The sequence below is a fragment of the Pararge aegeria genome, chromosome 2 (assembly GCF_905163445.1).
Source record: "Pararge aegeria chromosome 2, ilParAegt1.1, whole genome shotgun sequence".
NCBI classification, from domain to species: Eukaryota; Metazoa; Arthropoda; class Insecta; order Lepidoptera; family Nymphalidae; genus Pararge; species Pararge aegeria.
This window is the reverse complement of record NC_053181.1, coordinates 1,200,825-1,215,119: the sequence shown is the minus strand read 5'-3', so window position 1 is coordinate 1,215,119 and position 14,295 is coordinate 1,200,825. Positions and strand designations below refer to the sequence as shown.

Sequence of the window (14,295 nt, the reverse complement as noted above, 5' to 3'; positions counted from 1 at the left end):
AAGTATATTAACGTAATTTTTTATTTCCTAATTAGCTTATATAAAACACACCGAAAATATTGTTTTTTTTCCGGGGTTGATTTTTTTATCGGTAAATACATTTTGTCGTTAATTATCCACCTCTGTAAAATCACCCCTATAACTTACCTACCTGCATTACTGACTAGGTTTAGGGATCACCATGCTTTTAATTAATTAAAATTTTATTTCAAAAACAATTCAATTAATTGTTAAAAAAAAGAAGAATGCTTGAAGTACCTACTATCTAAAGTTAACAATTTAAACACCCAAAAAAAGTACTCTATATTTTATCTGGTGCGGTCTAAAAATATCACGCGTCAATTTATGGCGAACGGACTATGAAACTATACAAAAACAAATAACGTAGCTGACTCATTTCATACACGGCTGGATAGTCTGTATAATCATTGTCCTTTGCCTGGCACGCCTTCGAAACCTAGGTATAACATGGACAAACACTAAAAAAATATCATTATGTTCCTCAATGTTTACAACATTGATATAATAAGTTTCAATCGGTTTTAAATACATTCAAATAATATTAAAAACGTTTAAAGTTAAATATAAGTATTATTTTTTACTAAGAGTACAAAATTCTAGACTATCAGTAAATCGCGTTCCTCTGGGGCGTCACGCCTCACGTTGACGCGAATGTGTCGACAAACATGGCCGATTGCTTCCATAGTTGGTGCCACTGTGGCCGCCATGCATGACTGTACGATGGTCCTCAGTGACGCCCAGTAAATCTTCAGGCATCGCAAACAGGGTGTGGTGCACCAGATTTGCTATAAATCAAAAGACAATTTAAAAAAGATACTGCTTACGTTAGTAACATAATTTTATTAAGGATCCGCTTCGCCAAGCGCTCATTTTTATTGTTACTTAGGACTTTTAGTTGAAATATATTATTACGGGATTGTATTTCGTCGTGTTAGAAAGATGCGTAGGTACCTATACTATTATTATTGTCAATGTATTTTTAGATTATGTAACAATATCTGGGAATGTTGCTAGAATATTTTATGAATATTATAAATAATCAGTTCTTCCTTGGACAAAACCGTATGTACGGACTACGGATTTCAAAGAGGATACAAACACTTTGGCGAGTGCTTATTTCACGGTTTCGATAAGTACGAAAGCCCTTGTTTGAATATAGAACATTAAAATTGGGCACTTTGCAATTGGTTGCAATGGCTAAAAACAAAATCGCTTTTTTCTTATTTGGGTTGTATTTGTTAAGGATAAAGACTGTTACTTCGTGATAGTTTTCTTTGGTGAAGACACGGTTATAATCGGTCCAGTACTTTTCGAAACCTCTACGGTACAAACAAGCAAACAAACAAAAAATCTTTCCTCTTTATAATATTAGTATAGATAGGTAGGTACCTCAAAAGCTAAACAGGCGAATCCACATCCCAGCAGTAAGGCGCACGGAGGCGCCGCGACGACCGCCAGCAAGGTGTAGCTCACGTTCCTCGTGTGCTTGAAGCACAGATGGCTGAGCCGCCAGGCACACTCCGGACTCCTGGCACCTTCGGGCTCGCCCACTATGTCGTCCCACACGATCTGGAATCATGTGTTAGAGTATTTTCGTAAAGTGGGGAAATAATAAAACTTTTGATAACTCAAGCATTTTAACGAATGTGCTAATAATTTATATTTTATTAATTATTAAATTTAAAGAAATAATTAAAATTATATTTGACTAGCTGTTGGCCGCGACTTCGTTTACTTTTGGTTTGGTTTTGAAAGCACATTTTAAGATGTGTTTTCGTGTAAAAATAATCGGGCGTAATTTGTAAAACAAACTTCTTCAGAGATTCTCTAAAAATAGAAAACTTTATTGCATCACAACACAATAGGAAAAATACAAGGAAAACAGTAATAGTACTTAGTGCTAGGGTGCAAATGCGGCCTTATCACTAAAAGTGATCATTTAATGGCAACCTGAGCGTACGAAGCCGATAAAAAAGTGGAAAGTCGATGGGGCATAAAGTATGTTACAAATAAAAAATAGTAGTAAAACATATTTTACTCGAGTAAGTAGACCTTTGTGGATGAGAAACGCTAAGGAAAGAAGGGAATGGAGAGAGCTGGGGGAGGCTTACGCCAGAGAGGCGACTTCTACAACAAGTAACAACAAATAAGAATTTAAGACTAGCTATTAAATAAATGTAACGAAATAAAATATGTTATTTGTTAAAATATTTATGAATTTAATTATGTTATGTAGTTTAATTATGTAAATAAATGTAACATGTGTTTCTTTATTTATTGGTAGTAGAATAAAAGGCTTTTTATTTTTTATTTATAGTAAAAAATATTAGGTGCAGTTCTTACGTTTTTAAATCTCGTGATAACCTCTACATTATATGACCGATCGGAATTAATTAAATAGTATTTTCATCGTCATCATCAAAAGCCTATAATAGTCCTCTGGAGGACTAAAGGCCTCTCCCAACGCGAGGGTCTGCCCATAATCACCACGCTGGGCAGACGGGTTGGTGGTAGATGGTAAGTTAGTAAGTAAGGTCCCCGGAAGATCATCAAAATTAAAGTAGTATACTGCATAAATATGTATATACTTAAATATATTACCATCTGATGCCCGCGACTTCGTCTGCGTTTGTTTTTTGATGTGGCATTAAATTTAGTTGTAGTTCTAAAAAAAATTAAGTATTCAGTATTGCTAAGTCTTAAATGAGGGGTTTGCTGCTGTCCGCTGAGTAGTTCTGTCTTCTATCTCCAACCACAGTTTGGGCAAAATTAAACACATATTGTAACCTCTATAATACAAAAATAATTATTTAAATCGGTTATAATTTGTCGGAGTTTTCGTGTAAAATCGTCAAACACTTTCATCCCCTCTCCCAAAGGAACGGAGCTTAATGTCGGGATAAAAAGTTTCCTATGTTACTTCTAACACTTCCAAGAATATGTGTACAAAGTTTCATGAGGATCGGTTAAGTAGTTATTGCGCGAAAGCGTAACAAACAAACTTACATTGACATTTATAATATGTATAGATATACATTTATAATATGTATAGGCCCATATAGATTCACTAGCGGGTAAACTAAGCTCGGCTGCCCACGCAGTCAGAAAAATTAGACAGATTACTGACGTTGAAATAGCTAGGCTAGTTTATTTTGCGTACTTTCATAGTGTTATGTCCTATGGAATCTTGTTATGGGGTAAAGCAGCTGATATCGAAACTATATTTATATTGCAGAAAAGAGCCTTACGGTCAATATATAAACTTAAATCACGCGAATCCCTCCGTGAGAAGTTTAAAGAAATAGGCATACTTACTGTAGCTTCACAATATATTTATAACAATATAGTATTTGTAAGACAACATATTAGTCTTTATAAACAAAAAGTGGACATAAACAGTCGACTTACAAGAAATGGTCATAAATTAGTGTCATCTGCATATCGTCTGCGTAAGGTACAGGGATCATTTGTGGGATTGAGTATACGCTTTTATAATATGATTCCTAAGGTGATTTTGGACCCGCCAATGCACAAGTTTAAAGAATTTGTTAAAACACATTTATTAGAGCGAGGTTACTATACAATTGATGAATTTTTTAATGACAAGGTTGCTTGGAAGCATCCGGCTCCGCTTTCAGCTCTCACAAGATAGAAAAACGAATGTTAAAATACAAAATGTAAATTGTTGATGTTGGAAAAGAGCAACTGCTGAGTTTCTTGCCGGCTTCTTCTCGGTAGAATCTGCCTTCCGAACAGGTGGTAGAATCACTACAAACAGACAGACTTGACGTTTCAAAAGTGCTTATATTAGGCCTACTTGAAATAAATGAATTTTGAATTTTGAATTTTTTGAATTTATATATTTATATTAGTAGTGATGCATAATATGAATGTGTGTAGTATTAGAATTTACGAGTACTGCCCACTGCGCCACTCGGCCGTCAATATTAAATAGTCAAAGTCACTGGCGTTATTTAAAAAAGCCGTTAAATTTTATTATTTGTCCAACTGAAGGCGATGTTTAATAGTATTTATTTATTTTTATCTAAGTATTTATTATATGGTATATAGTTTATTATTAGCTTTTTTTTTAAATATTTATTAAATACTAGATGTATTTGTGTATTGCGCGAAAGCGTAATTAGTTTATTTATTCGTATGTATTTATTTTATATTTTGTACCACCTGCACTTACATCTCTTTTTTTTTTCCTAATTCTAAGTTTGCATGCCAGAGATCGCTACTAAGCGATAAGGCCGCCTTTTGTGTTCTACTTCTATTTTTATGTTTCTTTTTTTCTTGTGTAATTCTTAATGTGGTGTACAAATAAAGAGTTATAATAATAATAAATATTATAAATATGTATTTTAAGCTTTAATTGCTGCACCAACCCGTTCCTTCGTCTTTCCTAACGCCAAAGGTTGTATGAGGTCGCTTTAGTGATATTTGCACACCCTATTTTGCATTCTAAGTTACTTCTGTTTTTGGGTTAACTTTGTATTAAATGTGTTTGTGCAATAAAGTTTCAAAACAAACAAACAAAAACTACTAGTGGTAACATCGGGAAAAAGCAATGTCGGTCACATTTACTTTTTCACGCACATTCTAGCACTGACCTGCGTGTCAAATAAGATTAACACCGGGTCGTAGGTAATACTTAGGTACATTATAGATGCGCTAGAAACTTTAAAATAACCTTGGCACGCCATTCTCGTGCTGTATACCGTAAAAAGGACTGCTATAATTCTGGGACTCTTGCGGGGGTATGCGGTCTACTTGTTAATTATAAAGTACGTTACTTTGTATTAGCATAAAAAAATCAATACTACTATTTATTTAAAATTTCCGCGTCTCCATTGTATAAGCATGAGAAGAACAAACATAACATAATTTATATATTTTTATTTATTTGTGTAATTTTTGTTTATGTATTCGTATGTAGTTATTTGATAGGTTTATAATAATTTTACACCACCTATTTGTTCTCGGTCTTGTTATCCTAATCCTAAGGTTGCCCGGCAGAGATCGCTTCTAAGCGATAAGGCCGCCTTTTGTATTCTACTCCAGTCTTTGTGTTTCTCTCTCTTCTTCCTTCATTTTCCTAACTGTGGAATAGTGTACAAATAAAGAGTTGAAATAAAATAAATAAATAAATAGCCTGTACCTTAGTATCCAAGCTGCAGGTTGTGTGTTCAGTCAAGAAAGGATTCCTTGGGCAGTTATGGCTACAATGACATAGAGAACTATATAGTATTGAGTAGTAGTAGAGCTTGTGACAGAGCTCGCCCGGAGAAGTAGATAAATACATAAATAAAACAATCCTTCTTAAATATATTATCCCTATCCCTATCCCTATCCCTACTTCCCTACTAATATTATAAATGTCAATGTAAGTTTGTTTGTTACGCTTTCACGCAAAAACTACTTAACCGATCCTCTTGAAACTTTGTACACATATTCTTGGAAGTGTTAGAAGTAATATAGGATACTTTTTATCCCGACATTAAGCTCGGTTCCTTTGGGAGAGGGGATGAAAGTGTTTGACGATTTTACACCATAACTCCGACAAATTATAACCGATTTAAATAATAATTATTTGTACTATAGAGGTTATAATATGTGTTTATTTTGATGAATGTGGTTGGAGATAGAGGACAGAACTACTCAGCGGACAGCAGTAAACCCCTCATTTAAGGCGATACTGAATACTTTAATTTTTTTCAGAACTACAACTAAATTGATAGCCGTATCAAAAAACAAAATCAAACGCAGACGAAGTCGCGGGCAATAGCTAGTAAAATTATAAATGAGAAAGTGTGGATGTTTGTTATCCAATTATGCAAAAACGGGTGAACGGATTTTGATGAAATTTGGCATGCATGTAGCCTTTGAAATGAAAAGAACAAAGGCCTTCTTATCCCGATTTTTTAAGTTGTTCCTGAGGGAAAATTGAAAATAGTTTACGAGCTAAGCCGCGGTCAGACAGTTTTGAAATTTTGTATGCATGTCACCCATACTATATTCACCAAGGTTTTGGAGTTACGAGCATTTTAAATGTAAGCAATCTAATATCACTTGCTTTAACTGTGAAGGAAAACATCGTGGGGAAACCTGCATGCCTTAGAGTTCTACATAATGTTCTCAAGAGTGTGTCAAGCCTACCAATCTTCACGGCCGACGGTGTGGACTAAGGCCTGAACCCTTCTTTGTGAGGAAACCCGGGCCCTATAGTGGGCCGGTAATGGGTTGATGATGATGACAAATTCAAATTATAATTCAAATTCAAATTCAAATTCAAATTTTAAATTTTCAAATTCAAAATTCCTTTATTCATGTAGGCCTATCACAGGCACTTATGAAGCGTTCATACATATTTGTTTACATAATTGTAAGGGGATGGTGATAACTTCGTTCGCCAACTTAAATCTAAAAAGCTACGAGGGTTCCAAACGCATCCTGGCGCCCAAAATAACTAGCACAATGGAAACGTGGCATTATCGTTAGGTAAGTAGCTAGTTTCTATGCTACCAACGTATGTAATGAAATAAAACCGTTGATTTTAATAAATGAAGCCAAAAATAACCACGTCATTATGCTTTCTTACAAAGAAAGGAAAATGAAAATATATCAAACTACTCTGGCTCTACGTACACGAACATCGCGTGACCAGCCTGGCAAGTAGCTAGTCCAGCCAGGGCGTACACCGCGCGGACCTCGGCCAAATTGTTTAAAGAAACCTTATCAGATTACACTTGGCTTGTGTAAATCATAACGTGACTTGTTAATTTTGTAATGTTAATAACGTTACCAGCTTTGCTTTTATTATTAGCGTCGCTTTTGTTTGTTTCGTAAGCTTCAACTTAGGCTATTCCAAAAATTCCATAAATTCTAAATTACGTATTAATACTTTAGCGCAGGCATATTTTAAATAAATGATTTTTTGTCAGTAAAAACCCTTTTGAAATGTCAAGTCTGTCTGCCATCGCCATCTAGCCCCAAAGTCAACATATCTTGTGTTATGGGTACTTAGATAGCTGATGAATATTTGTTGAATATAAAATACATAATAGATCGCTACGAAGCGATAAGGCCGCCTTTTCCTGCTTCTGTCTGTGTAGTTTTTTATTTTTCTTCTGTATTTTTTTTGTGTGCAACGTGTTACAAAAAATAAGTAAGAATAATAAAAAGCCTACCCTCGAGTATTTACAACTCGTACGTACTTACTTTACTCGACTTTCTAAATTTTACATCATCTGCGTAGCAGACGGGCGCCAACTCTGTCTCAGAACCTAAGGCAGGGTTATTATACCTGCCTTATTCTCAATCCAAACGTCGATCCTAATAGGAGACGACCCAGACACGTCCTTGACGACCCCGACGACGACATAACGACGGACAACGCTCCCTATGCTAGGGCTTTAGGGCTACACACCGACGACACAATAACCACGACACAGCGTCTTCGCCGGCGAAGACGAGGTCCCCGGTTTCTTACGTCACCCGGACGTGGACCCAATCCACGGCCACGGGGACGTACGGACTAATCACCGTCCGATCAGTCCTCAAAATTCCGACATCCGCCTAAGCCGAGGTCCGAGTCTCGCAGGAGACGCCCCTAGGTAGACGTCACCCCGATATTCCTCGAGCCCTGGGACTCAAAACCATTCATCAGGCGACGCTTCGCGCTCGCCCCGACCCACCGGTGACGCTGTTGAAACCCGTAAGGTTCACAGCTAATAACATTTCGAATCTACACACATCTACACACCTGCCTTATTTCGCGCCACGTCACCCAGTGGGACACGTTCCCTTGGCGTTGCTTAGGCATATAACGCCGACGCGATGCAACACCTGTGGATACCCTCTGCTCTGCACGCCACTGGTCCAGAACATATCAGTTTATATTATTGAAAAGACACGTCAAATGGATGCACACCCCTATGTGAAGTGCCCAGCAGTTTGATAAGCATTCAGTAGTGACTATTATAATAATTGCCACCCTCACGTCACCACTCCACGCTGACCTTCCCACTGATGGCGTTGTTGCTGTGACGGAATGCAAATATAGTTGACGGGAAAGTGGTTAAGCTCCAGATTTTCATATATATTATCACTGAACCTTCAACGAACGAAGCAAGGCTTCGAATTAGTTGAGCCAGAGAAGCGAGCATTGGCGTGCATATAGGGTACGCAGATGATATAAAATGACGAAAATCTCCAGTAAGAGTTTTAAAAAACCTTAAATTATATGCATTGTAAGAGTTATGAAAAGCCTACCCTCAAGTATTTTTAACTCGTACTGGTGATTTTCTTTATTGTTCATCATCTGCATACACTCTGCATACATGCCACTGGAAGCGAGGTGTCAGATCTGGATTACAGGTCTGAATTGCATTGTATGTCTGTCTTCATATAACTTCCAAGTTAAGATACCTATTTCATCACATTTGTATATAAGTATTACTAGCTGACCCGTGCAACTTCGTCTGCACCAAATCGGTTATTACCGGAAAACACAAATAAAATGACATTTTCTAAAAATGAATCCTAGCTAGATCGATTTATCACCCCCGAAACCTCCTGTATACTAAATTTTAAGAAAATCATTGGAGCCGATTCCGAGATTCCAATTAAATATAAACAAGAATTTCTCGTTTAAAGATATAAGATGTAAATCTGTGACCCAATGCAGAACATGAACTTAAAGTAAACACATATATATGAGGGGTATTCAATATAACCAATATCCCATACATGACAAAAATGGAAAAAAATCGGATATGAGATTTAATTGTTGGAAATAACTGTTCAAATAATTAAAAAACTTTTTTAATGATTGACAATTTGGGTTACGCTACCCTTCAAGGTAAGAATACCTACTCGTACTTAACTGACAGTTATTCTTTTCAATACAATATATATATACCTTTACTTAAATGTGATTGTAAAGTTATTTTTAGGCTATACGAAACTTTAAAAACGAAAAATTAAGCAGCCTAAGTGTATGCTAGAAGCAGGCTTTCATTGTACCGTACGTATATCAACTTAGGTATACCGAAAAATCTGTCTGTCAAATGTTTTTCTGGTGGGAGGATTCAGCCGTGACTACTGAGAAAGACTGCCGCTATGCGATTTAGCGTTCCGGTACGATGTCGCGTGCAAACCGATTAGGGGTAAATGTGTTTAATAAAACTGCCATATCCCTTACAAGCACAGAATTAAGAATATACGGAAACCGTGTACAGGACAAATATTGATGCATCAAAAACCCCTCCACTTTAGTACGTAGTGTTCCTCGAAAAGGCGGTTAGTCACTTCATTCAATTTAGCAGTTAACAGTTATTATTTCACCCCTAATGTCCTAAGCGTTTACCATAAAGTGGGGAATATGGTTAGTTTGTCAGTTAGCAACATTCCGTGGGTGTGAAGTGAGAAGTGCGCGGGACGTTCGCTGTTTTTGATTACGATGCCCTGCATGCAATAACGCGAGTAAGGGTTCTGTGTGTTCCTTATTCTGTGCTTATAGGTTATCCCGTGACCACCTACACCATCCTTAATTACAAGCAGGTGAGATTGCAGTTAAGGGCTGGCTTGTAGTAAAATAAAGAAAAATTGTTTTTTCAATTCTCCTTATTCTTCTTAGTTAAGCAAGCAAGTCTACAGGAAAAAGATCACGTTCTCTTCCAACTGGATTAAAGCCAGGATTTACTCACCTGTAGATGCTGGTTTAGTCGATTGGGGTCTCGATCTTCTAAACTCTCCCGTATCCCACTGTCAGGTTTCGTCATGGTCCTCGGGAAGAACTGAAGCCGCCGCTTGCTTTCTTCCCTTTCAGCCGCCGGAGCAAAAGCCGGCGGCGCTGAAGACGGTTCCGGTATTTCGGGTAACAGCTTGACTTTGTTGGTGACAGGTTTTGGAGAACGCCGCCGCGGCTAAGCGGCTGGGACGTCAGATATATTTTTTTCAGGTATACATGGCTATAGTCCTTTTCCTTTTTATTTACTTCCTGTTTATATAGGACTGACTGACTGACTGACTTTTTTATTCAAAATAACAGTCTATTTTTTCTTCGTTAGATAAAATTTCGCTGGTTTTACTCATATAATACGTATCACGTACAAAACAACGCTTAAAAATTTCTTATTGCGAACAATGAAACCGCGATTCTAATAAAATTAAAAAAAAAAGACTTCTAAATAATGTTAGCACTGTATTTTACTCAAGTATATTATTAGATGTACCGTGGATTATATAATATGTAATTTTATAATATGTATTTAATATAAATCATAGAAGATATTATTCGATTAAATTGAATAAGTAGTCACAGCAGATTTACTAGCTGCTTGAGTCGAAAAAATATTGAAACTAAATATTAGGAAGTCAAACTTTTAATGATTGCACAGTAGGGCAATTTTTTTCTTTTTAAGATACTCATTAACAGATATGAATTTAAATAATTTGGTTCTTAGGTAGATACACTACCAAAAACAGTTATACTTTTATTTTTAGGTATACCAAATATTTATGTTAATTAAAATGAAATAATCATACTACCTATCTACGTATGTTTTCATTAAATTTTTTGATACTACAAAGAAGGTAATTTATTTAATCAATGAACTTCTCCTAAAGAATTTTTACTTTGTCACATCCGCAAGCTACCGCCGTACATGGTAATCCGAAACACCACTCCGAAAGCCTACAATAACACTAAACGCGTATTGTTACTTACTGAAAACCCTTTCAGCTGTGTGGACAACCCCTTCTTTGCGCATGCTCCATGTTACGGAAGTTGTCCGTTGTTTCTTATACATTGCTTGTTATATTGTTTTACTTTCAGTTGTTGCTTTTATTAATAAAGGAATATGCGGTAAAAAATGCAGTAAAAAGCAGAATAGCCAAGTGGGTCGGATTTCGACTTCACTTTCGGGAGGCGAGTTCGAATCCCAGCACGCACCTTTAACTTTTCTAAGTTATGTGTATCTCATTGTGGGAGGAGACTTTGGCGGCTTTATCGCTATGTAGCGATAAGGCCGCCAAAGTGTATAAATAAATATACTACACACATCGCCATCTAGCCCCAAAGTTAGTGTTGCCCAAATTCAGTCTTGGTCTTGCAGTCTTGGTCTTGTTCTTGCGTTTTTGCAAGACCAAGACCAAGAACAAGACCGCGTATTTTTAGCAAGACCAAGACCAAGACTGACCGTGCAAGACTTGAGCAAGAACAAGACATAGCCTGCAAGACTCTTGCGTCTTGCAGCTAGGACTTAGCGCTATTTCACGGAGTAGTTCGGTGTATAGGTAGGTAGGTACGCTTAGGAATTCTATGAGACGCAAAAAACTATATCAAAGAATATGAAAAACTGGACCTATGCGCATTACGACTAATACCATAAACATAGCGAATAAAAAAATATCTATTAAAATCAAACTGAGTGCATGCATAGTTATGTTTTAACCATCGGCACTTTGATAATGCGGCATCAAAGGTTTTGTACTTACTTCTCAAAGAAATTTGCCGCTTTTCGGAAGTACATGGTTATGATACACGCGCCGGCGGCTTCTTTTGAAATCTAAAACAATCGTTGCCGCCGCGCCGAAATCATAACATTTGACACTATTCATGCAAAATAATTTCGAATTTTAAGAGTACCTACAGGTGTTCCAAAGAATAAATAAGTTTCAGATTGGTGATTTTAGATTGGTGGAGGACGCATGAGACAGAGTATCCGATTTTATCGAAAATGGCCCGTGATTTTCTCTCAATATCTGCAACTTCAGTACCTGCTGAGAGGTTATTTTCTAAAGCATCATTAGTAATTAGAAAACATAGAAATAGGTTAAGTGATGAGTCAGCCAGATGGTTACTTTGTATTAATTCTTGGTCAAAAGAATTGATATAAAGTATCATAACCTAATGATAAAGCTGTTGATTTGTGTTGTATTTTATTTTTTATTCAAATAAACGATAAATCGTAAAACTCTTTTATTAAATTTCTTATAAGTTGAGGGTTCAATCTCTTTCTAGACAGATAAGTATTGTTCTTTAAAATACAGTCAAGTTATTGTAATTAATTTGTTTTTTTACATGTTTTAGCAAATGTAAGCTTATAAATCATAAATGTTTATTAAGAAACAGTTACTTCCATGGAAAACGACATATAGGTCAGTTGATTTTTCGAATTTCTTATCAAATCTTCAGTTATTTATTAATCTGCTTGATCTTTACTATGGCTATGTTAATTCAAGCTCACAATGTTCCAATTCTAATACGTTTTTCTAAGATTTAAAGTAAACTTTAATAAATAGTAATAGACTAATAGGTAATTGCAAGACTTGCAAGACTCTTGCTGCAAGACCAAGACCAAGACCAAGACTGGGAGCGCAAGACCAAGACCAAGACCAAGACCAGGTGTATTGGCGCAAGACCAAGACCAAGACTGGCTAAGTCTCGTCTTGTTCTTGCATTTGGGCAACACTACCCAAAGTAAGCGTAGCTTGTGTTATAGGTACTTAGATGACTGATGAATTATTTTTATGAATAACATACATAAATACCTACTTAGAATATACATATAAACACCCAGACACTGAAAAACATTCATGCTTATCCAATTTCCAGTAGTGGGAATCGAACCTGCGCCAATCGTATACATTGTATAAAAAATATAAAAAAAATATATATATTTTCACGTGATGTACAATAAAAGTGTATTCAAGCATTCATATTTCAACTCCATCTTCTACTTTCGGTGTATTTTAATCAGCTTGATTCTTCTCTTAAGGCACAATTTTTTAAATTATGATTGGGAAAAGGACAACTCAATTATCCAGAAACATAGTCACTGCGTAAAGTAGCGAGACGATATTTATTTGCAGATATTGTTATAATCAACTCGAAAATATGGTTGCACATAAAGTGAAAGCGATATCGGGATTTTTTTTTTAAAGATGAAGAAAGTGCTCAATTATATAAAAATCTTAAAGAGTGCAAAAATATACACACCTTCAAAAAATTACTAAAATACTATTTTCAGAATAAAACTAAAACTTTACTTTTAAAAAATAAAACTTATTTCCTATCTAAGAAATAAAGAAATTAATTATCAAACTAAATAACCAAGTAGAAGTTTCAGTTGTCACATCTAGTTGTGGATGAATCCATGTAGTGCAGTGACACAGCCGCGGCTCGCGTTATCAGTTGACCGTCGATATGATTTTGATGCGATGGTACTTCAAAACTACCCACTTACAATTTACAATTTATTTATTGTACGCTCGAAGATGCAATTTTATATAATTACCCTCTTTTTGTAATTAGCATGTAAGTTCCATTTAAGTGGAAATTCCTTTATGGAACAATAAATATCTTAAACCAGAAAGATCGGCATTGTAAGTCTTTTTGTCAATTTCTCAACGCATTTGATGTCGTTTCCTAGTAAGGGGAGTTTGTTGTTTTTATAATTTCACAGCGAACGTAATTTCAGAACGTTGCTCCTGCTTTCCCGCCCACACTGACCTATTTATTTGTCATTATAGTCGGAAAAATGTAATAGGCCCGTTTTGACATTTGTGCAAGACCATAGAATGTAACTTGGAACGAAACTGAAAGAAACAAAAACATAAAAATCAATTACATACAGTGTTTTAAAAAATACGTAAATTTTTTTGGGATGTTAAATAATATGAAAGAATATATCGCGAGTATTCTTTTTGCGCTTACTTCATAGTAGCATGCAATTTATAATTGTTGCGAAACGTTCCGAAAACAGTTACGTTCTCAGTCTTTTTTTTTTTTATACTAGAGCTGTAACCATTTTTTTACTGAATATCGAAATTAAATATTGTGTAGTTATCTTTACTGCAAAGAATGAGCTTGGTTCTCAAAATGGGTTCTAAATAATGAGTCTGAGATGATGTATCTGACCAAGCGGCACATGACTGAACGTCCCCGCGCGCACTGCGCAGTTTTTCGTTCCTCATCTTGTAAAGTTGACTGTGCGCTCGTTTAAGTTTGATATAATATATTGTTTACTATTACGTTAACTATGGCTCTTCTATTTTGGACATTAATTTAAACATTGTGATTTGACTCGATTTTTGTGTTTGTTGTTATATAGTACTAACTCTGTTTCAACATGTTGAAAAGTGGACGTATAATCAACAGCCAGTCACGCGTATTGGTTGTGAAATTAAAGGAATACTGTGAACGAACGAACTCTTTACAATACATAATAATATCAATCAAGTACTGATACAAACTTGAATTGA

General features: G+C 35.8%; 1 protein-coding gene across 1 annotated transcript; it reads right to left on the bottom strand.

Annotated features, from left to right (window-relative positions):
- Nucleotides 1-617: 617 nt before the first annotated feature.
- On the bottom strand, nucleotides 618-9,809 carry LOC120634553 (caveolin-3-like). Its single transcript, XM_039905251.1, has 3 exons — nucleotides 9,735-9,809; nucleotides 1,411-1,590; nucleotides 618-806 (listed from the first exon to the last, which is right to left on the bottom strand). Exons 1-3 carry the CDS (start codon nucleotides 9,807-9,809, stop codon nucleotides 618-620), a joined length of 444 nt encoding a protein of 147 aa, XP_039761185.1.
- Between the last annotated feature and the right edge of the window lie 4,486 nt (nucleotides 9,810-14,295).